The 25,515-nt window shown below is 42.4% G+C and overlaps 1 protein-coding gene across 1 annotated transcript; it reads right to left on the bottom strand.

Moving 5' to 3' along the window:
* Nucleotides 1-16,127: 16,127 nt before the first annotated feature.
* On the bottom strand, nt 16,128-25,311 carry LOC135485882 (neurofilament heavy polypeptide-like). Its single transcript, XM_064768222.1, has 9 exons — nt 25,053-25,311; nt 23,570-23,698; nt 23,307-23,385; nt 22,586-22,800; nt 21,811-21,933; nt 21,421-21,678; nt 21,085-21,202; nt 20,657-20,773; nt 16,128-20,357 (listed from the first exon to the last, which is right to left on the bottom strand). The coding sequence occupies exons 1-9, from the start codon at nt 25,218-25,220 to the stop codon at nt 20,296-20,298; spliced, it is 1,269 nt and encodes a 422-aa protein (XP_064624292.1). The 5' UTR covers nt 25,221-25,311; the 3' UTR covers nt 16,128-20,295.
* Between the last annotated feature and the right edge of the window lie 204 nt (nt 25,312-25,515).

Genomic DNA, 25,515 nt, shown 5'->3' with positions numbered 1-25,515 from the left:
CCACAAATGTGGGACTCGTGTTTTGGTAACATTGTGTGACAGTTAGATAAGAGACCGCAACAATTCAGCAGAACACGGAAAACTTGGCAGTAAATGGCGCAAACTTCCTAAAGCGTTGTATTCGATAGATTATGCATGCTAATCAATCTAATGTATCCAAGGTAGCATGAGTCAGGCGACGTGACGTTTCCAGGAACTAAAATCCTAATGATAATGTAGCGTAGTGCACCCGGAACGTTCTACTGCACTGAAGCCTCAAATTCCAAGCTTTCCGGCGTTTACTATTAACACGGCCTGGTTGACCACTTATTTTACATAAGAAAATACTAAATGCACCTGGTGAATTATGTTTGAGAAGCAAACAGGCGGAAAAAGTGCTCGAACGTGGAAGTGTACAGGAAGCAAGTTATCTCAGTTAGCAGTAGACCATTGAACCATGTCATGATGTTTGAGGGGAATTTCCTCATGTTTTCCATGGGAATTCTCAGTAAACTCGACAACCCGACCACAAACAAAACACTTCTCTGTCAAAAACAGACGGTTAGATTTAAACAAGTTTGAATAGACTTAGCAATGACAGTAGGCCTACAGATAGGCCTATATATGCATCTCAGCTCAAAGACAGGGTTAACCAAGGACTTTACTTGGAGCACAAGCAGGACGGGCCTATACTCCTCTTGATTATAGATAGCCCAGAAAAAGATGCTATCCTTATCATCAAGTTCTGAGGTATCACCTGGAACTGGATCGGGGAGGGGGGGGGGGGGGGGTGCTCAGTCAAGTGTCAGCCCTCAATCGATCCACACCGAACAAGTGCCCAATCAAGAGCATTGGGTGCAGGGCCCAGAGTCGCAAGAAGCAATGCCTGCTTTCCATTCTCATCAAAGATCCAAGGCTCGAGATGCTTTTGCAAATCCAACAAAAAGGGATGAAACATTCCAGGGAATAAAACATCGTCTCATCGACGTCAATACCCAGGGAATGAGCTTAGCGTAATATCACTTAGTGGAAATAATTTGGGAAATGGTCACCGGAAGATGAATACAAGTGTATTAACGCTGTTGTCCTTTCTTTATGAGAACGCCAGTAAGCCTATGTCACGTCCCAGGGTCCTCGAGGGGATTTATCAAATTAATCCCATCCCGGACACTTCCAGCAAATTTACCTCAGATGAAAAATGATTACCTTTAAACTGTATTCCTGGGATCTAAGACTTATTTTGCAGCAAAGAAGTAATTTTGGGAGAGTATATGTAATCAGGCTAATGAAGACTTTTAAATATGAAAAAATTAATCTGAGGACATTAACTCTCCGGGATGACACATTGTGCGCCTCTCCTTTGTAGTTTGTATCTTGTCCCAGTCACATCCAGGGCTTGTCTGCGGACAATGACGATAAAGATCAACTGATGAATTGGATAAAGTGGCCAGCAGTTTTGTGGCATGTGGCCTTGATGTAAAGTGCAGGCAGGACATCATAGCGCCACTTAGGCTTGGTCCTACTTGATCAGAGGATCAACCATCACAATTCAGTCACATCCATCCCGAGATGTCAGTTGTCCCCAAATCTTCGACTGGAAATAAATGCACATAAAGACGAGTATAACTTGAAAATGTTTTATCAAAGAAGTCCAATCGAACTCAAGTAGAAAATTCATAATTTGCCTCACAATCAGGTTGCCAGCGTCATATCTCATGGGCAGTGAAGTGATATTAATCATAACCTCCTCGGATCTCATATTCTAAAATGACACCAAAACTATCGCAATCGCCCATCATATATATTACTGGTGACCTTTGGACACTCAATGGACAGCGGTATAATTGACACGAATCAACATTATAAAAATGAAAACATGACCAGGGGAAGATCACTATCAATCTTCCGACAAATGGGATTCGATCAATTCCTCTGCACCGCACAGTCCTCCATCCGTAACGATAAAACGTAATTGATGAATTTCTTGAACCGAAGGACCTCCTGGTCCTTGAGTCTCTTTCAACAAAGTGCTGATAATTGTTCAGAGTGCTACCGAGTGCATCACTATTGACAACAAGCAGGGTCGCTTGGATACGGGATCACGTGGCGTCGCTAGGATACGGGTTTAGGTGCATGGGGTCACTTTGATATGGGATCCAGGGCGATGTGGTTCAATCACATCACAATCTGTGCTTGACTGCTGAGAGGGGAACTCGTCGGGGTAATTGACAATGATAAATGCGACTCTAAGTTACCCAAGGAAGCATCTCATTAACTACACTGTTTAGCCAGTGCACCATCATTTGTTTACTCATTTGACTAGCGACCCATAGTGGCCTAATGAATCCGAGAGGATACATTGGCAGTAGAACATTTGAGGTGATGGGTTCTTGTGAACTGGTGGACAGAGTTGAAGCTCAGTAAGATATCCTCAACCAACAGCAGCAACGTTGTAGCAACGACCCAACATTGACTGGATGCACGGATGCACACGGATGTGCTAGAGGCAATGAAAAGACCAATTTGATAACAATGTTTTGCTTGAAAGGCTTTCATGATGCCCTCAGAGGCATTTTCTCAAACAGAAAACACCCCAGAACCATAACGAACCAAAACATCATCAGTTTAAAGTTTCTATGGAAACACTAGGTGGTTTGTTGAATAGTTTCCAGGAAATCAGAGGCAATATTGATCGGTTGGTGTGAGCGTGGAGCACAAGGAGTGCTGCTCTTTCTTGTATCGCACCAAGGTCAGAACAGATCAGGTCTTCCAATCTTACCATTCCAACCTTGTAAGGCCAAAGGCAACCGAGCTAGCCCGCCCGATCAAACACGGGGATGCAACAACGGGACACACCCACCTTGAGGAACGAGTATGTAAAACAGGCATTTGTTTTTGTGTTGATTGGTTTTCAAAGCCAATTCCAGGAGGGCCTACACAGAAAGAGGTATAGAATGGTGAAACAACCTTTTACAGGACTGAGTCTCTGATGCAGCAATGATGGTCAACCACTGAAGACAGGCCATATTAAGATTTTCTCCCATGCACCCCACCAACACAATCAAAGAATCTATTGTCTTTTTATTGAAAGCTGATCAACACCAACAGCACCATTAACCACCACCTCATTGTCCACCGCCATCGACACACCCCAACCTGATGATTGTTCCATCTGTCATTGTCTCCCAGCATCCATGATACTACCCCGCCCAAAATTGATACGCCTGACCTGGGGATCCAACATGTCACCCCGCCCAAACCCAATACAGGGCTAGCTATCGCATGCGCACCATATCTCGGCACCACGCAAGAAATGAACATCACAGAACACAAAGAATGCCAACAGCGCAGATTATTGACAAGTTGTCACCATGGTAATGTAACAGCTGAGCTTTCCATTTTGTTCAGTTCTTGGTAACCATAGTGACCACAGGTTTGTTTACAAGCTTTAGAGAGGCAGCATTCATGTAAACTGCTTTCTTGCATGCGGAACCCATCTTGACCCTCAAGCCTTGGATCCGCTCCGCCGACCCGGACTCCGTTGAGGTAACGGACCGATTAACTCTGATGGTTCAGAATGGTGGAACCTGGTGAGAAGGCAAATCAATTATTTCCATGCTCGAATCTCAGCTAACCAAAACTGAGGTCAGTGTCCGTACCCCACCCAAAAGGCCAGCAAAGTACCAGCTTGAGAAAGAGGAAAACACCCTCAAAACTGACAAGCTGTTACCAATATTGGTACCTGACATGATTCTCCGTTACAGCCATCAATTTGTTCCGAAGGGAATAAGGTTGTCCAATCTCATCAATGGTGTTTGGTCTCCTCAAGTGCAATAACACCCCGCCCAGACTTAATAGCCCTCAGGAAATCGGACTAGGATTGTGCACCATCAAGAAAAGCAACATCCAGCTCAGTCAATCTACGATCATTCCGAGCTTTTTCTGAATCTCCAATCTGGCATCAATCTGGTTACACCCAAATCTCTATGAGCTGCCAGAGTAACATAGACGTTTGTCTCGGTGAAAGGCGCGGTTCAAGTTATTAATTATTTACCTCAGCCACGGTTGGCTTTTTCTCATTCAATTCTCATAGAACCGACCACGTGTGCACAGCTGTGTACATGATACACTATAGCACTGGATCAGGTTGAAATGAAATAATCCTTACCGGTTCAAAGATCAATACACACAATTATGATTGTGTCACACTTTATTATTTACGGTTTTAACAACAAGTTGTGTTGGCACTGATTGTGCGGCATCAAACGCAAAACAAATTAGGATGTTTTTTAGCTGCAGCAGTTATTCTTTCTCATTGATAGTTTGTATTCAACTGTTTGCCTCAAATCTCCAAGATTTGTGGCTCTGGTTGACCCAAGGCTGTCGATCATTGGGGGCATGGTTTTCTAAATGAGACCAAGGCCACGTCTTCAATGGTGACAGGAGCATTAGTATTACACCAACATGGTTGGGGACATTCGAAAGATAAGGAAGTGCGTGGGCGGTGATTAGGTGGTAATAAAAAGCTTGGAAATCAATGGACTATTGAGAGTCACTTGTTGAATGACAACAGAAGTATTGATCTAGCATTCCGGACATTCCTGACATAGCCGAGTCAGTGTGCTCTGAGTCAACGGCGGCCCAGGAGATGACATGATACTACAATCATCACAAGATGATGACAATCACATACATTGGAGGGAGGGTTGAGGGGACCTCAATTTGAGGTTTGTTATCGTCTGTACTCTCTCTATATATATACAGTTCACATGCCTACTAGATCAGTGGGGATTAAACCAGTAAACATCAGGGAAGACAAGTATACTGATAACAAGAATAGAAAGATATGCCGACAGGCACATGAAGGAAGCTCAAGGCATTGTGACCACTTGAAACCTGCAGTGCAACACTCCGGCTGTTCTTTCAGACTTGAAAGGGAAATGGTAGAAGCAGTGCATATTTCGACATGTGAAACACTCCGACGAGAAACTGGGCCTTTAGAAATGGGACTGATGGGCATCTGGCGCTATCAACAGCCGGGGCGAACCAAAACAACAGCAGGGGCGAACCAACACAACAGCCGGGGCGAACCAAAACAAAGCCTGACGTGAAGCACTAGAATCAGAGATTTCAGGCTCCTGCAGATGTAACTACATGTACTGTAGTTAAAATGTGAATCTCACAATGGCTAGAGTAGTCCATAAGGGCCTAATTAAGTATACTTAGAATTAGTCAAGGCATGAACTACGCAATAACATGGGAAACACAGATGGTAGAGGGAGGGCGAACTTGTCGAAATGGGAATCAGAAATAAGTATGACTCATGTTGTGGCTTGAAAGCCTAATAGGCTTGGTAACAGCCCCTTAACTGCATAATTATAGGCCTACTTCATGAAATGTGAAGCAATTAAACTTCCATGATGACGATTATCAAAATGGGAAACAGATGTAGATACACTCGAAATGTGAAGCACCAACTAAATGTGAATCAATTAGTAGCAATATCAACCAAGCAAATTAATTGGACACATTCTATTTTGATGGATCAAATCAATGAAAATGCCAAGAATCAGGAAAAGAAGTTGGAAGCATGAAGTCTGTCGGGTGACAAGTTGAAGTTTGTTACGTGACACTCAATGTGGGCTAGGAAAACCATCAGGCCACTCTCTAAAGGATGCTATACTCATGATTTGTGTGGGACGAGCCTGTCTATATTTAACACAGAAGAGCAAGAATAAAGTTTGACTCAACCAAGCTTGAGAACGTGGTTCTAAATTATAAAAACAAAAGGCACGGGAATCAAAATGTGACGCTATCAGACTGATCATATGTTATGGTGGTTGTTGTGAGGGTTGAGTCAGTCTACCATGTGAGTGAATGAGCATGAGATCATCAGTACCTGATCCTGTATGGGAAGGCCCAGGGTATAGGCCGACACACCATGAGTCATATAGGCTTATTGAAATGTACAAGCTATGATATGAAGACAGTAATTGTAGGTAGCCATAGAACCAATTATCTAAAAATTAACTATCTGGAGGTTGGACTCAACTCATGTTTCGGAGGCACGTGTTGTACGTGTGTGTGTGTGGGGGGGGGGGGGGGTTAAATCAATAGTTTTAAAAATGACATCCAACCATTCACAGATAGACAGCAAAGTAAAGAAAATGGTCATTCGGAACAGCCCCCCCCCCCCCCCCATTCCTGCATAAGACACGAATACCCATTTCATATTTAATGGGGTCGACAGTTCTTATTCTTCCTCCCAGGTTAAAATACATAAACAAAGACCGAGGTGATTCACGACCATCGGAGCGTGATTCACTCCCTGATCCATGGCCTGACTGCAATGACTACCACTGATCACCATCAACCTGTTGCACGAGGTTTATATACACCCAGCTATTTTTGTCTCTGCTGGGATCTGGAGTGAATCATCAATAGAAACTCTCCAAGGTGGAGTTGGCAGACTGAATGGATGTAAACAATGACTTGGGCTATGGCGAGTGGCCTAATCGATAATCAGCTGAGTCAGAGCTGTGGTTTTGATGTGGTTTTGATGTGTTGCTAATCATGTTGATGTAATGTCAGTATTGTTTTATTAGGGTACATTGGTCGAACCACAATGGCTACTACAGCAAATACAGGAGCAGCCCTGAATATACAAGGCTACTACTGTATTTGAATACACATGACATATATGTACTTAAACATATTTTGTATTGTCCCCTCCGCTACCCAAAGACATGAGAACCTCAGACCCCACCTTATCTTGCCTTCAAAGGACGTTGTAGAAGCGATATGTGTCAAGATGCATTAAGTGTAGATGAGGTTTCGTTCATGTTTCTTCTTGGTCAAAGCCACCCGTCTGCAAAGGCATTCTTGAAGGAAGTTCACTGATTTTCAGCGTCCACAGACGGTCAATTCAACTGCCATTCTCAGAAACAGATCAATGGTAGCAAGAATATCTATACATAATGTCCTTGGGCTCGATGCAATTTTTATCACTTTGACGTTTGATGTATGGTTATAGATATTACTACAGTTTTGATTTTTCATTTCACTAATTGACAACAGTGCAAAGAGTCAACAACAATAACATTTTGTAGCTCTAGATTCCTTGCATTTCAACTTGTTATATATCTAAGGTGATGCGGAGTCGCCCAGCCAGGAAGACCTTGTAATAAAGCCGGATTAATACTAGCTGTTTGAGAAAATGATTTGATGACATTCCTAGGTTAGTCACATGCGACCTGCATCAGTCACGGATGAGGCTGCAGAGCCCACGCACTGAATCACATCAACGCTGCTCCGGCGGAGTCTTTGTGCGGGGACGGTCTTTGTTTATATCTGCATACACCACGTCATCAATGATGACATCACGGACTACAATAGCAGAAGTTTAATAAGACAGAAAGTTACATCATCGATGACGTAATCATGATTAGCGTTCACAAGCGGTGGCGACACATTCACGAATATTGCATCACAATGAATAAGCCACCGTAAGAGATCGGTCAGTTTTTTGTCTTCGTTTGACATCGATCAGCTTACTCAGTTTCGTCACCTTCACTCGTGTATCATCACTTGAGTTCACTTTGATCAAATAGAATCTTGATGACTGGGAGATGAGACATTCAGGTACCAGATGTGACATATCATCATTTAGTTTATTTCAATCTGCAAAGCTTGCAGAGAAAATCAAAATATCTTGCCAATCAAGTGGCGAGATGCGTTTAGTTTGCATCTGCTACTTTTTCAAACCGACACAATTCCTGGCAGTGGTAATGGATGACGTAACAACTTTTCCTAGAAATCATCTGTAGCAGATCTAGATGGACAAATGACCTTGAAAACTACATGTATTAATAGCTTCATGGCTACAAGGATAAGCGATTCCTTGCAATGTGTACTTCAAGAGGAGGAGCAGACGTTCCAAGGATATAGTCCTCTATAAATAGCTATAGCGAGGGAATGGGGGTCTGACGATTCCTGGCACAGCAGTGTCTGTTATGATGTAACAACAATTCATCGGAATCTGGAACAGGCAGCCAAACAAGTTCTCAGTTTATCCAAGAAACTTATGGTGTCAACACAAACAGGATTTAGTTCGAATTTGTTGAATGGTAAACACATCACAAGGGAAATGAACAACATGATGCTTGGTGTATATGACTTGCTAGCCCACCGCTGTATAGATTTCCAGCTAATCACTACCAGGCATTTCTTCCTCATATTGTTTACATAAGTGGATAGCTTTTCAATTCTGATGACGGTTAATTTTGCTGCGCAGTTAGAACAGGCCTAGGCAAAACAGTGGTCCACAAAGACAGCAACCGCCTAATTATCGTAAGATCAGTACAAAAGATCATGAGACTTTCACACAAAGGCATCACTTATGCCACGAGCCTCTCACTCACTCATGTTTAAAGGACCAGACAATAAGAAAGGAGCAATGTCATTGTTCTGATGGTCACATACAAATCATGTGTCTGGTGCGGTTTACCAAACTGTGACAAAGGGCCCACTGCGAGGCGCGTGGACGATTTCTAAAGCTGATGAAAGCTGACATGATTATACACCCAGGGGGCTGATGTGGCCTGTGCCGGCATGGAACAAAGGCAGTCATGATATTGGCACAGGGCCTAGTTCAGCAGGGTAATTGTCAAATCATTTTGAAAATATCAATAAGAAAATACAGATAAGTGCCATAGTGGGCCTATATACCCAGAATGTAATATGACTAAACAAAGGGACAGTGCGGTCTGGGCACGTGGCACTTCACCGAGGCAGGCTGAGGGCCATGGTAACCACAAAGGCCCTCGTCGACACTGTGTGCAGTATATCAACACCTGAGTCGTTCAGATGGCAGCCTACTTCAAATCATAAATTGGTCTTGGCCTGTTTATAAATTGTAAATTTACAGGGGCTGTTCTTTTTTAATCTTGTTCAATGTTGTCAAAATGTTGCGCAAGCAAGTTGGCGTGTCAAAGCATGCAAACAACACATCACGGCAACTTCCATAAACTTATGGGTGCGACTTGGGCTGGGAATCTATTGTTGTATTGGACCGGTATTGTACTCTGGCGGGATTAGAGTCCCTCGTCACAACACATCATTGCAACTTAAATCTATCTCAATGAATTACATTTCAAACTCAGCTGCCACATTGATGACTGTGACTTGACTGCATTCCACACCAGGTCACTTCGTACTTTCTTTTCAATCTTTTTTTTAACAGCCGGCCGCATTATTTTTAAAATTAGAAGCGGTTTCCCTGAATGCACATAAGAGCCGTGAGGTGCAGTGCAGACAGGATTCAAGAGAAGTTGTCAAATGGTTGAGGACCACTGGTAGGCTACAACGTCTTTTTTGTCAAGCGAGTCGAGAGTGAGATGAAACGGTATACACTCATTCAAGAACGTATCGGCATTTTCAAAGCCCTGAATGAATCACTCATCAATCTTAGGTCACAAAATGACAGAACAATACCCGTTTAAAAGTAAGCATGTCCTATCACTGTAGCGCCAAATAATATGGTCTATCTTTTTGGAAAGCACAACCCATCACAAAGTTATAAGGACGAGATCTAGTATATGCACGGACCCATTCAATCACTCTTTGATATACACCGCTCCCCTTTGTCTCATCTATAAGTACCGGCCGACCCTTTGAAGATTTTCGCCATGCCGTTTCAACAGCACGGAGCCGGTGCGCCGCCGAGCTTTCCTAGAAGTTGGCGACATTCCTAAATCGTTCAGAATGATGAGGTCATAGCGTACAAACTGTCACAAAGGATAATGCGCTTCCGGTCCCAATTACATGTATGTGGTCATTATTAGCTTATTGACTGTTTTCTTTCATTGCGGGTGGGCTGTCAGAGCAGTTTGTGAGAGGGGCCGGGCTTCTCAGTATCGTCCAGAGCGTCCACTGTCCAAATTCCGGAGTGTGGGCGGAGGTGCCCAGATACAATGAAATGGAATGACACTTTCAATTTTGACAATGCAACCAAAGTGTTTGGTGCTAATTTGGGAATTTGACAACTGACGCAGAATGATTTCATTCTTAAGGTGTTTTGAATCTCATATCAATCTCTGGAAGAGGGGGTGGATTATGTCTTTTTTTCCCAAATGTTATCATCAAATTGGGACGATGGGACTCATCACGAAGTCGTTGATGAGCATGACATTGTTGACCTACATTACCCACGATTCAATTGTGTCAATAACAGATCAAGTGGGTGGGTCTAAATGGGTTCTTCCTTTGAGGTGACAAGGGGCTGAGCGAGGGCGAAATCAGGACAGAATACCAAATTTTATGATACAAAATCTTGTCCCGTTTTACATCCGCTCGATCCCACTATCTGCTGGTGTCAGGATCTTTAATGAACTGCTTACATGCTCCTATTAATCGAGAACGAGCGTTTGAGACGCCGCACTGTACCACTAAAGTCCAAGTCCATGTGGTATAGCAATCGTCCCGTCTCTTCTGAGGAATGCACCTATTGAAGACCATGAATGTCATATTATCAACTTTATAGCGGTCAGTTCTGATTTCCTGGTGGTATGTATGAGCGTTCTGGACCTCAATTAATGATGATATCGAACTCATAATGATTAAATAGCCAAGGGGCGAGCTGCTGCCATACTGTGTCAGTCACAGCGGAGCTTTGAAGTCAAATTGACTGATTTGTTGGTTGTTGTAAGTGACCTCAATGACACCAGTCATCGTCAATGGCATTGGATTGGTCGGCTAAAAAACATGTGTAGGATTTATTGTTTGGTAGGCTTTCCACCCAAATCTTCACAGCCACTCAGAACAACAAGATGTCAACAAAACTCTCAAAGGTCTCCCAATACACGCGGAACAGGAGCATTTTCAGCAAATCCATTGAAAATTCAACAACAATTCATTGAACCATGTCCTGCCTGTCTGCGCCATGCCGGTCTGGACCGTCGTTGTGCGCATATCCACCCTTGAAAGGAGTCAGCATGGTCTGCGCCGCATTGTGACAAAGCCGCAAGTGGACGACATTCTTGGTGGAGCAAACGACATTCCGTGCAGTCCAACCAGCCATTCCAAGAATACTTTCTTGGGTCTTAATGATTGAATCCAATTTGGAAAGAACACTATATACGAATCTGAAATAGCTAGGCCCGCTTGGTTAGGAAAAGCTTTCCTGTTCGAAAGAGGCCAACTATCGATTCCTGGATTCGTTTTATGAATGTGACTTCCTACTATCAAGTCGTTGTTCTTGGAATATTTCAGTGACACTTTATTCAAGTGTCCTGAGTGCAAAGATTCACCAATCAGAATTGTTTACTTGTGCTACAATACCAAGTAAAGTAGACTTTTGATACCAAATACCCAGGATATTTTAGATATTTCATGCTGAAGTGATCACGCGATCCTCAACCCAATGAAATGTACAGGATACTGGACAAAGATTCATATAGGGCATCCAGACGGTTCCAACGGTTGGAATGTTTGGGGTCGTTACTATTTTTAGCTGCATGCTACCATAAATAGCTCAGAGTCCAAAATAAGTACGCAGGAAGTTAAATAAAGGTATTGTTTGACGTCACAGGCTCGTGACCCAATTTCTGACAATGTGAACCCAATCATTGGTGTGTTTGGACAGACCACTAAATGGGATTGGGAAGGAAGTGGACATTCCTTGACAAGTGCGCTTATCGAATGAATATGTTTACAAAGCTTAGAAATGTTCATTTACAAAAGAAAACAATCGAACCTGTTTAAGAACTGTGACGTCGATATGCCCCGAACACAATGTTTGTTTGTTTGGTTATCTTCCTCAATCCATGGCAACCAAGGATCGGAACCACACCACGCCTTCTCAGGTCATGATCATTACTGGTACAATATCCCGCGGGTGTCCCCAAACAAACGACAAGACTTGACGTCCAACACTTGCTTACAAATAGGATTGAAATAACGTTTCCACAAGTCATGAATTAAGCCCTGTATAAAGATTGGCTTGGGGTATAAATGAACGAAATGACACATTAAGGCAATGTGCAAATAACTGGATAATAGAAAACACATGACTGAATTGGTGTCTGGTTGTGCCAAGGCTCCTGAAGGTGGATTTAACTGATCGAGTGAAAACCTCATGACGGGACCAATGAGTCCTCACATTCGCAACAAACGAATGTCACTCAGTTTTCATGATCGAAGAGCAGGCTGTACCTGCTGGTAATATCAATATATGGAGGGGCACGTTGAGATGAGAAAACCTTTTATTATTTCATGTCTTTATCATCGTACAACATAAAACCGTTAAGTGCAATATAATGACGGATATCAAATCAATCGTAAACAACATCAAGATAAACAGAGAAGTAACAATTTAATATTTAGTCTTGATGTGGTTTTTCACTGTTGACGTATGTGTTGACAACGCCACCACTAAGCTGCTAAGATAGTGCTCCAATCAGGTAATAGCTGGAAGATACCGGTAGCAGACGACAACAGCGCAACGTGCGCATGGTATGACGCAGAGAAGCAACCGATGCAGGAATGTCAACACCAAGACTCATCATGATGACATTGACTATAAACAGCAAGAAATATTGTCGTAGATATGCTGAAGTTGCCTGCCACGGGGGTGAGGGGAGGATTATCTAAGCAATTTATAGCCATTAAAGAAGAGGAAGGACAACAATATTAGTATGAGGACAACTCTGTCGAGGAGAGAATGACTCGTGAACAATGCTTTACAACAAAAACGGTTCTGCTGTCGAGACATGCAAAAGATTAGATGCAAACTAAATGTTTCCCGCCAAAAAATGTTAATTGTTTTCATGTTGGCATTCCTACATGTAAACAACCTGTTAAGAGTAGGGTAGTTAGCCATGATAACTGCTAGAGGCCGTGTTGTTTGGAGTTACTACCAGGTAGCAACAATCAGGTATGCCGGCAGTTCTTTTACTATCTTACACTCACTGACTTCTTGGAAACATTACATTCTGAAACAATGAATGTAACCAATAGTGATGTTTTACCGATAGAGTGAACATCATTCCAACACAGTCAGATTGCTTGGTATTTTTTATCAATTTGCAAAAGGCCATCGCCTTGCAAAGAGAGAGAACGGTGACCCAAGTTTTCATTATCGAGATGAATTAAAGGTGGAGTTGGTGCAACTGGAGTTAGACTCCCGGGGCAGTCCATTGCGTCATCCTATTTGGATCTCTTTGACAGGTCCAATGTGACAGACATGACAGAACGCAAAGTACCCGTTATTTTTCAATACCATGCTAACTAGGCTACATGTTAACCGGAAGCTGGCTGCTTTATCATTGCCCATGAAATACCAGGCATTCATCGTTGACATAGTGGAATCCAAGAAGAAACCACTCACCAGGGGTGTGAGCAACACTTCTGAGTATTGACTGAAGCCTGTACTGAAGCCATTACTTCTAGTTCTGAAAGAGGCATTGGAATGATGAATGAACAAGCCACTTACATTGCTGGTGACTTCGTCGTGCATTGCAGAAACGATGCTCAGCCCCTGAACTACACAAAAACATGTAATCTATTCTGAAATATGGCACCCAAGAGTTACTTCTGGGAAGGCTTTCTCCCATTCATGATTCAACACTCAAGCTTTCTAACGCTGGTTTACATCTTTTAGCTTGTTCTGCAATAGATCAACTTTACCGGATGCCATGGACAACCAATATTTTCAGGTAAACCTTACTCCCTCTGGTTGTCATGAGGCCCAACGCCAGCCTTTTCATGTTTTTGACAATATAGGGGGGGGGGGGGGGGGGGGCTCCCGGCCAAAAGTCGTGGGGGGGGGGGCATTATCGTGGTCTTGACTTGGAAATGACATAATAAACAAAAACGATCACAAGGAAGTGCATTCCACTTCAATCTTCCGCTGGAATCTAGTGATGACAGGAAAACTTTCCTAAAAATCAACATCCTGATACAGGTTTTTCACCTCTTAATTCCTGGAGAAGGGGCACTAAATAATGCTAACAACATTATTTGTTTGGCTCTGACCAAAATATCCGTTTAAACCCTTACCAGGGTCTTCTAACGACTTCAGAGTAATATTTGAAAGTCTGTAAAAGATTAAGGCCTATTAAGTATTAATGGATATGCTCTGTAAAGGAAATGCTATGAATTAGTGTTTCCTGTTGGTTTTACCAAGAAATGCCACTAAACTTCACGGCCAAGACCCCTCCTACAACCAAGCACCTTTGTGTAGGCCTATACTTGGTCTGTACGATCAACCTTCAAGTTTCTTTGGTTCCTTTACCAGGCCGAGTTCCAAGTATTTTTGATCGATTTATAAAGCAGTCATCCGAAAAACATTAGAGCAAGGGTATGGAACAGGTATGCGGGCCTATAATCAAAGGTGGCACAGGCTGGGGCAAATGCACAACCTTGCTCGAAGTCCATCTTACCACATTCTGAGATCAGTCTTTTTTACTCCTATCGACAGGCGGAGTAGGCCTATATTGAAAACCAATGGTAATGTCAGGATGTTTTACCACAAACCGTTCATCTACCTCAAACGAAACCATACACTAATTATTGTATCTCTGCAGTGCACCTCGCACCTTCGTGAGGCCAACTAAGCAGCCAACCTGTCACAAACTGCTTACAGGCTTGATTAACTTCTACAAATCACTTTCACTTCAAAGGAATGCATCGGCAGTTCAAAGGAACCATGCACTTAACCCGAGTGGTTGACGTTACCCTTGTGTACTGGCAAACTTAAGCCAATGGCATGAAAGGTAGATCAGCAAGACAAGCATGAAGTGTGTAAACTGTTGGGTGCTCTAAACCAGGAACTCATTCCAAGCGTAATAGGTAGAGGTCTCCTAGTGCAGGTTGGAAGGACCTATTTGACATCCTTGCAAGGGTTCAAATGTATCGTGGCCTGGCAGGACATGTGAACAGGCACACTTATGCCTTTAGGAATACTGTAAGCAAGAGTACGGTAATGTCATTTGGTGTGAAAATGCTTGGCACCTTCATTTATTTTCATTTCCTGTGTTTCCACCAGTATCTCTAGCAACTGTGACTAAACAGCAGACACCTACAGGAAGGCACCAGTGGCCAGTCTTCAAACGACCCCACACCTCGTCTCCACCAAACACAGCGAGGGATCAATCATTCCGTGGTCACGTCGCAGGAAACGCTCACTTACTTGGTGTAAAGTGTCTAATCGTTGTTGAATGCTAATCATTTCCCCCGCACACTTCTGACCAGAATCACTGGTGCCTCTTTTGTCTTTAAAGAAGAAGTAGCCAATATCTTCTTAGAACATGTTAAACGTGGTTTATTTGTGTCTTCGACACGTCGCCATGTATCTGCCACTTAAATGAGATGGTGCCACTTTGGTGCATGAATGCCTGGGCATGGTTGATTAATTAAGATGTGGTCTGTTTCAGCATGGGAGGTCAACGCGCGTGGAGCCGAGTCACTGGAAAAACAACTTAAGTTGTCTCATTATCCTCAAACTAATGAACATCCAAGTTCATGTTCAGACGCTGAATACCGCGTTTGTTCCCAGTTGGCAGGCGACAGAGACAACACACCATAATCAAGATGATCGTGGCCAAAACAAATCAAGAACGAAGATTCCTGTTAGTTTATATCTTTAAGTTCTTGGATTCCATGAAACGTGAACTGGCAATCAGCGATATAAGAATATTGATCACCGCCATTGATACAGTGCCGAGTCCAGGCATATCTAGAAGACACTTCAGGCTTCATAGCATCCGTGTTTGTCCTAAAATTGGGTCTTTTTCCCCGGAGCTGTCTTCGTCGAGCATTTTCTGCCCTTTCTAAACATGTTTACTTTTTGTGCAGTACAGTGCTACCATCTGGGTTTTTTCATTCAAACCACTTCCAGAATGACCAGTCAGAGGGCTCCCCTTGGAGGAGTTTGGAGTATGGTTTCACCGGCTCCACTGTACCAGGAATTCTCCCATCAATGGCCCAACGCCAAGAGCACACAGACCTTTCTTGTGGCCATCTAAACCTGTTGCCTTCGGTCATCACAACTTGTAACTGTTTCCTTTGAAAGCAAGATTCCTTTCCTGTGGAATAGCAATATGACTCACTGAGACAACAATCTGGCTCAAGCAGTGCGACACGAAGACATGTTTATACTTCATAGAATTTACTTTATTTAATATAATTTGACATCATCAATCTTCAGTAATACTTTTACAAAGAAATGATGGGTCCTGACTGCCAAATGCTGAATAGTCAAGCACCACCAGAACAATACAAGTCCCCAGGGTATGGAGGATCCAGGTATCTTGAGGGAGATGGGGTGTCTCACCAAGAAGGCTGACAAAATGCACCCACAATTAAATCACACCCTGCAGTAAGGTTGCCCCTGCTGGATTTCTCAGAAAGCCTAGTTTGGATCGAATGTGTCCAACGTGTCAATTTTTGTTGGACACATACAATTTGGAATGTTTTCAGTTCATTCAAATGTCCATCTTGATGACAAAAGACAGAAGAAGTTGACATCATTACATCAGAGTAAATGAGATTCAAAGCTAGACTTTACTGTATATTCAAGATTATTTGTAGTGAAGACTTGTACGTACAGGCAGCTCAGTTTCGAACATTTTTTGCACATTCACTTAAGATATGAAATACGATTGGAAGGCAGTCAATTACTGTTCTGATCATGACAAGTCTTTCATTAAGCAGACCAGTAATTACTTTAATTAGCACCTTGTATCCCAGTTTTGATGCAAGTTGACAACAGGAAGAACCAAGATGAACTCGGTACCGCTTCTAGTCACAGTTCAGGTTCATTGGGCAGCTTGAACAGTTATTCAGAGAAGCCTATTGAGAACCAGCCACGGCTAAACAAAGTTAGACTTGTGAAAACATCAAGTTAGTTTTTCTCCAAAAGGTGTTACATCCAAATATTTCAAAATCCTCGGCTGTCCAAAGGTTCTTCCAACAAACCTGAACCTGGAGGAAAGCAGCTAGCGTAAGCTATCAGTAAGTAGTCTTGTGCCAGAATACATTCATGTCACAAGTTGATGGATACCACAGTTTTTAACAAATCCTGGAATGGTATGACACCTGACAATATCAAACAAGCAATCATTATAAACACACGTCTGCTTGTCATAAATGGCAATAAAGAAATAATAAGTCCATGAATACAATCTCTGCACCATGAACCTTAAAGCGATTTCTCCCAAACACTGCTAACATGACATCTCATTCAACAAAAGTAACATAACTTGAAAAAAATTGGTATCGGTTTTGAGAAAATGTAGTAGGCAATGCTTTTGACATCTGTCTGGGTTGAAGGAACGTGTCTTGTCTAATCATGGAAACTAACATATTGAAAGACACGATATGTTCAACTCTCAGTAAGAGGATTGAGACAGTTCACCAGGCTGTGATCACCAGGGTAAGGCCTCATCTCTCTGCAGAGCAGCACAGTAAGATAGGACATTATTGGGCAAGTATTACACAAGAATTGCATGAATTATGAGCAAGTTGACGTTATAATGTCAACATCATGATCGTTTTATGACCATTTTGGATAACTCTCCCAAAACAAAACCAGAATTCCAGAGAAAGTGAACAACACCCCATACCAAAATGATCATGTTCATTGTAAACCCCGGTTCGACTTTTATGAGACAGATAGTCCACAGAATGTACACAAAACCAAACTCTGCCATCATTTGCCAAGTCCTGTACACTTTCTCTGAAATTGTCCCAACCCATCAAAAATAAACATCACTGTCTTATAAGATGACTTCATATAACTTGGCATGTACAATATTTGTACTGTTATATTTACAACATTTTTCTGTTTACAGCAATAACATACGGAAAATGAAATCTCACTCAAAATATATGTTCAAACTGACACCTATATTCCCTGCCCCTACAAGAGTTTGACCCTTAACCTCTGGATTTGTATACATCACACACCAGTAACTTATATCGTAAGACGCGAAGAACACACCAAAGTCTTTATGAGAAGAGCAGCTGACAGACTTGTCAAGTCACAGACACATTGAGCTATAATAATGAAGGCTGAAGTTGGTTCAGTGGCCTCTGCCTCTCAACACTTCATGAAGAACTCACACCACTCTCCTTATTGCACTTGAAGATGAATCACTGAAGTCACAAGAAGAAATGTGACTGCTTCACCCCGTACACTAAGCTATGAAGAAATATTAATGCTGGCTGATCAATTCATTTAACACTGAGCACTTTGGCAAAAACGTGAAGCAGCGATGACTGAGCTGTTACATGGAGTCGGTCGACATAAACTGATGTGTACAACACCAGCACATCAGGGGCGACAACTACTGTGACATGGAAGACGCTGACCTCACCACAACACCAATTACATAGAAACGTGCTCACCGACAAAAATATACAGAAAATATATATCATTCATGTTGAAATCTTATTGTACAGTCAGATGAAAACGTAGCATGTAATCATAATTATCTTCACTTATACATTTTATGGCAGTCAATTTCACTATGGCAATAGCACATCTCTACAATATGGGCCGACAACACTGAGTGGTGTTGTGTGGATAAACAAGTGATGAATATGACACGAAGAGACATCAGTCTCGGAGAAATGGCAACACTTCCTCAGCAACACAACCAGTGCACCACGGTACACGTGGAAACTGGTTCTGTCCTCACTTACCAACAGCAACAACAACCAACACTCTGGAAGAAACTCTCGATGACACATCATCATATTTCAGACCCCAACATGTAGTTTTGTCTCAACTCATGCTGTGCCATCATGTGTTTCAATTTGGCACATTCACTTTGGAAGCGGAGGAGTGAGCCGACGATCGTAATATGAAGAGCCAGATGAGAGAGGAGATGCTCCTCAATACCTCATCTAGTGGAATGATTAAGTCATGGTAAGGACCGAGCTCAAAATCTTCAGGTTTAATGACCACAGATGCATTGCCTAATGTGACACAAAGGTACAAGCAGAAAGATGGCCAGGTACATCATTTACCCACAATCCTAAACTTGCAATAAGCAATAGATTACACACGCATGCCGATAAACATAATGTAAGCACACCTATGATTGACACCACGCGTTCTTACCTCAGACCTAAGGGCATTGTATGACAGCAGTAAATCATCAAATGACATCTAGAGAATAAGTATATCAAGCCCATCGTTGCACACGTTCACTGTACATAACCCATGTACATGTCAATAGAGACTTGTGTTACTGGGGAAACATCTTCTGGTATAGATGAAGAAACACCCCGGGTTGATAATGAACACATGAAATTACTCTTACATTAGAACTGAATCCACTCATCCCTCAAATCAATATTAAAAAAGTGCCCAAGATATTTTGTCGGAAGCTTTCAAAAGTGTGCATCATCTGGAGTGAAAGTCTTATGGTTGGAAGTCTCTCCGTGATTTATACTACACACCATTGGAGATTCTAGCCAGCACCGAAAAAACACCACGGCCAACTACGTATACTGCTTTTGGGCACAAATGCCTCGGTATACACCCTCTAGGATGAGTGGCCAAATGCTCAGTTGGATACCACCCCCAGTACCAGTCTGATAACCTGTTTGAACACCACCAAGAGATCCAGCACATCACTGGATCCAATTATTAATAACTTTGTCCCTTAATTAAACAAATGCGCTAACTGGTGTTCCTATCTTACAATGTTCATATCGGACTGGTGTTCCCATATACTCATATAGGACCAAAGAGGAATGTATAAAATCCCCTGAACACAGACTGACCCTTTGGGTAAAAGTCTTCCACACCTGAAGTTTTCATGAACTGTTTGTGGCCTTCTCATCTACATGTAATAAAATATAATACAACCATCACTCGGTTACACGACAGGTCACACTTGGTTTGAAACCCAAGCTGCAATCGTGTGTATACATTAGACCCCCCTATTGCCAGCGCCCCCTATACTAGGAAGCGACCACACTCACCGCATATACACTCATAAGTCAAACAGTTTAGAAGACAACTACAAAGGAAGTATTAGACCATCACTCACTATTGCCTCCTACAAAATAGTCTGGTCAGACACTTCACAAAGATCACCAATAATAGTTAACCTGATAATTCTGTAACAGACAATAGTCACCTAAAAAATAGTTTTTGGGGCGCAAATATTCAAACAGTGTTTGCTAAATGTACCACATGTGGACTGTTTGAGTATGAGTGCCCATGGCCCCATCATGGCTAATCATTTCATGACCAAAATATAAATATTATTGAGAGAATCTGTTTATCACACTTGATCACCAGGATCAGTTTTCTCGTCGTGTTTTCTTCTTCTTCTTCTGAGGTTTGGCTTCTTGCCAGTCGTCCGCTGAAAACAGGAGAAGACAAGTTATAAAGACTGCTTGCACTAGGGGGCACTATATTCTGCCAGAACAACAGGCACAAGACCATGGCCTCGGCTTAGATCTTGTGGTATGACCTTGTGGTGATATTTCCTGGGGTACAACAAGAGGTCAAAGAGCAGACCACAACGCTAGAGGAACTTCTGATCTGTAGAAGGAGATATCGCAAGTTACAGAGCGCAAGACAAGTGTTGAAGGTTATCAAAGTTACAAAATGAAACACCACTTAAGGATGTGACCTTGGCAAGGAAGAGCTGCTGCTTACCTCCCAATTCATCAAACGTCACTGGAGATGAGCTTGGCTGAGGATTGGACACGCTCTCAGCTGGCGAGTTTGACCTCTCTCCACTTTCTGGCTGATTACTATCATCATGGGCAGCACCTGAGAAACAACAGCTGAATGAACATTTTGACAATCAGTCACCTGGTCTATGTCAACTATAGGAAGTGTGGGGATGATGTCATGTGGTCCAAGGCCCTGTCATTATCGTAGATCAAAGGTAACACATGTTGGGAATCATAACCATTGAAATCTACAGTAACTATCTTCTCTGCTGAGAGAACACTGAACACGAGCTGCTACAACCTGGGGGCCTTTCTTCTTCTGTCCTATCCTATTAGAGTGAATGAGTCATATGACCAACTGCTTGCTGTCCATCGTGGCCCAGAGGAACTAGACTAAGTTTAAAATACCTTGAGAGACCGTCTCTTTGACAGCCTTTGAGGAGGAAACATCCGCTATGTGACTTGTTGATATGTGGCTTGATTCTACATCATTCACCGAGGGTGTCTCTAACGTTTCACTGACATCCTGAAACAAGGAGAAGCCTGCATATGAGAATTGGTCAGAATAAGTCATGGATATGTACCTATTGGACAAACTGGTGTCAAGGTATCAAGGAGCCACCATACAATGCATCACTTGAGTGGCACCTTGGTACACAGTGGTCACCAGACTGGGCTTGGAGCCCACCATTGCAGGAAAGCGAGTTGAACCATGAACTCCTTGATCCTTGAGCCTGTACTCACCTGGGATGTTCCTTTTTTCTTTTTCTTGGGACTCTTTTTAGACTTTTTATCTGGGACGTCATCTTTGGCAGCTAATCCCTCGGTCGATCCAACTGGTTTGGGCTCTTCTATTTCGGGCGCTGCCGCTATTTTATCTTTCTTACTCCTAATCTTCTTTGGGCTCCTTTTTGGTGGCTCATCTGGTATTATAACTTCAGCATGACTTGTCTCTTCTTCAGGAGTCATCACTTCAGTAGGCTTTTCCTCTTCAGGCTCGACCTAAAAGAGACTTAACATGCTACAAACCAACACGACAAGTTCCCTATCACAAATTGTGGGGTTGAGGAGCAGACCTATGATGTTAACTGTGTTTCAATGATGAATATATAACCATTGAAAGGCTGAATGTACCTTGACGTCTTGGCTCACGTCCCGTTCAGGCGTTTCTATGTCCATCTTAGCAGAGACTGTTTTTGGAGCTTCGGTGACGATCTTTGCAGAGGTTTCACACACATTCTCGGTCGTGGTTACCTCCTACATGTATAACATGAGAGAAGAGGAATATTACTGAAAGCTGTTGACAGTCATACCAATACTGGGAATCATATGAAACAGCCTACTACGTCACCCTCTTTTAAACACATCATTTAAGCCGTTTTCATGGAGAGTCCTGGTAGACTTGTCGTGGCCTGATGTTCAAATCAAAGGGAAAAGCCAATATGACAATAAGACTTGAAAGGTGAATTAGTGCTTGAGGCAAAGTCTCATTGAATAAGAAAGGGATCTCTTAAAGGTAGCTGACATTTGTGCTTGAGGCAAAGTCTCATTGAATAAGAAAGGGATCTCTTAAGGTAGCTGACATTTGTGCTTGAGGCAAAGTCTCATTGAATAAGAAAGGGATCTCTAAAGGTAGCTGACATTTGTGCTTGAGGCAAAGTCTCATTGAATAAGAAAGGGATCTCTTAAAGGTAGCTGACATTTGTGCTTGAGGCAAAGTCTCATTGAATAAGAAAGGGATCTCTAAAGGTAGCTGACATTTGTGCTTGAGGCAAAGTCTCATTGAATAAGAAAGGGATCTCTAAAGGTAGCTGACATTTGTGCTTGAGGCAAAGTCTCATTGAATAAGAAAGGGATCTCTAAAGGTAGCTGACGTTTTGTAAGTATACAGCACTCCAATCCGACCCACCTTGACAGGCTTCTGTTTCTTCTCCTTCCGTTTGCGCTGACCTTTGGGCGACTCTGCCTCCCCAGATGTTGGCATGGCTTCCTGGACATCGTCGGTACGAGCCTCACCCCCAGACAACTCCACGTCTTGGAGATCATACTTGGACACATCTTCAGGTTGCTCCTTGTTACGACGCTTCTTCACTTTCTTGGATATGGCTGTCGTCCATCCGTCCACTTTGAATACAAAGCAAATGAGAAGAATTTAGTACAACTATGGACATTGCAACATCTGGGCTTTGGAATAAACGGGTTAAACTCAGCCAGCATTACTTTCTCACAGAGCACTGCATGTAGACCAACACATTTTCAATCAAAGAGCCTAAGCTCAACTCATCCTATCCCCCTCCCCCCCCCCACTTTCCCAAATGGACCAATTCATCAGAAGAGTCTACAAAGGGAAATGGGGTTGAAGATGGTAACAACAGGTGACACACGTGTATGAACACGCACAGAGCAGTTAAGTAATGGTCCAACAACTGCTGAGACCAATGACAGCTGTTAATAATCGAAATCAAATTGATTTGTTCCCTGAGGTTTCAATGTTAACTTCAGTACATTGTCAATAATACATGTATGACATGCTGAACCACACTTGGCCAGATACACTGTTTGCCAGTACTGAAGATGCTGCAGCTAACAAATAGAGAGGAGAAAAGACAAGCCAAAAAAAGACAGCTTACCATCCTCCACAGGTTCCGTTGCCTTGGCAACATCATGTTTGGCTGGAGCAGCCTTAGGACTTGCAGCCGCCTTTTTAGTCTGCAAACAAAGTTTAATTGGAATATTTAATGCAGAGGGCAAGTCGTAAAGGTTTCATTATGACAGGTGCGTCACTATTAGATCAGCAAGAACTTATTTTCAAAGCAGAGTCGTCAAGAAGTACAGTATAATGTACATTCATGTACTGTACAAGTAGCCATCCATTGAAAGGAGACCCACTCACCCTGAGCTTAGCCTGCAGGCTCTCCTCTGATTTAGCTTTAGCAGATGACTTAGTAGCAGACACCTGTTGCTTAGCAACCGTAACTACAGCGACACTCTGACTTGGTATATGCCCGTTTGTTTGTGATTTCTGAAAAAGAAAAGAAGTAAACCTGATATGTTCTCCGCTGTAATAACCATTATGTGAACAAGGGTGAGCTGGCTCTACAGTGAAAACTTCCTCTTGACCTTTAAACATCATCTGAAGGTATCATGTGACATCAAAGTAATACAACATAGTCTTTCATGTAAATGTACGTATGAAATGCCTAGCAGAATTGAAAGACTACTACTACCATATAGCATTGTCCCAGTACTGCAAAGACAACACAGGCCGACTTTCACAAAGATATTTCCAAATCAATCACCTACAGTGACTGTGAGGTTTACCAGTTACTCTGCATTTATACCCTATGAATGATTGGAAATGTGTCATTACCACAAGCACTTTTGCTTGGAACCAGGTTGGACAATGGGATAACAGTAGTAACTCATTTAAGCATGTAACCACAGCTGTTAGAACTTTAATCGATGACAGAGGAGAAACACAAGACATTTGAAATCCAGAAAAAATTGTATCCGTTGTATCTTAGTCACCAACAAGACATGGAGTGAATCAATCAGGACAGATTTCCAACTACATGTAAGACTAAGAGTATATAGTTCTTGGTGCCTGTGGATACACTTTCAAGACTTTGTACCAGGAACAGAGATGAGACTCTTGTTCATTTTCCAGGTTTAAAAGCATATTTAAAGTCATCAAAATAAAATCTAATGGTCATAAACAAAATAAGCAGGACATTTTCCACATTTCCTGATCGTTTCATGACATTTGTGTGCTAGATTAGCGAGTTGTTGTCTAAAATGTACCAGCGTCCACCACCCAGTCGGTGGCCTTGTTGGATTTGACTTGGAGGAAATGATAGGGCTTCCCAATACTACAGGAGCCTTGTGATTTTTGACAACATCTCCCTTATCTTTACCCAAATGTCATGAAAGTTCAGGAAATTTGTTTTATGGTGTAGGCCTACTTATTTCGTTTATGGCTACTAGATTTTATTTTGATGACTTTATACCCGACTTCAAACCTGATGGACATTGTTTAGGATGACCGGGGACATGTATGTATCAACAACAGTAGGGCCTACACAACAAATAAACAAATTTGACCATATTTGTTTGGGCGCTGACAAGTCATAGCGTTTCACCTGGAACAAAGGGTCTCAGTGGCTTAAGTAAATTTATCTTGGCTTCGACCTGCGCCTTGCCGACGACGTGTTCTGGGAGCGTGTCCGCCCCGCCTTTAGTTTAGTTTGTCATGCTGCATGACCTTCCCATCCCACGTCATCACCAACCACCTGTTCAAAAAAAGCCTAATGTTAAGTAAAAGATACACAAAATGCACTCAACAGCATAGACAATGACTAACTAATGACGAGACTCACCTTCCCCTTCCTTCTTCTCAGTCGTTTTTCTTCGTCGAAATCGAAACTTGGTGGTTGAACTGAAGATTTGAACCCAAACGCAAAGACGAGTACTGCACAGAGAACCACTCCAAAGACTGGCACTGCAAAGTGTGGATTGACCACCTCCGCTAGCTCCATTTTCAACATCAACTTTGATTCTATATTGTCAGAAAAGGGTCAAAAATTGTCACCATAAGGAACAAAATGTCCTAAAACATGATTTTCATGCGTGCTGACGTCGCAGCTGATGAATGCGTCAGCGGTTTATGCTCTTTGACCTACTTTTAGGGATTATAATTTTCTAAAAAACAAATTTATTGATATATAGGCCCCTATAATCTATTAATTTGTGTAATATATCAAATATTTTAGAATTTCTATGCATTATTCATAAAAATTAATTCAGAATGCATTGTTTATAACGGTTATTTACACAAGAATT

Source organism: Lineus longissimus, chromosome 4 (assembly GCF_910592395.1).
Source record: "Lineus longissimus chromosome 4, tnLinLong1.2, whole genome shotgun sequence".
NCBI classification, from domain to species: Eukaryota; Metazoa; Nemertea; class Pilidiophora; order Heteronemertea; family Lineidae; genus Lineus; species Lineus longissimus.
The sequence above is the reverse complement of the archived record's forward strand: the minus strand, read 5'-3'. Positions and strand labels throughout refer to the sequence as shown.

Coding starts and splice junctions, on each gene's coding strand:
- LOC135485882 (XM_064768222.1), bottom strand. CDS start 25,220: ATGTTGAAAATGGAGCTAGCGGAGGTGGTCAATCCACACTTTGCAGTG. Junction 21,203..21,420: donor AGAAAAAAGGAACATCCCAG/GTGAGTACAGGC, acceptor TCCTTGTTTCAG/GATGTCAGTGAAACGTTAGA. Junction 20,774..21,084: donor CAAAGAGACGGTCTCTCAAG/GTATTTTAAACT, acceptor GTTGTTTCTCAG/GTGCTGCCCATGATGATAGT.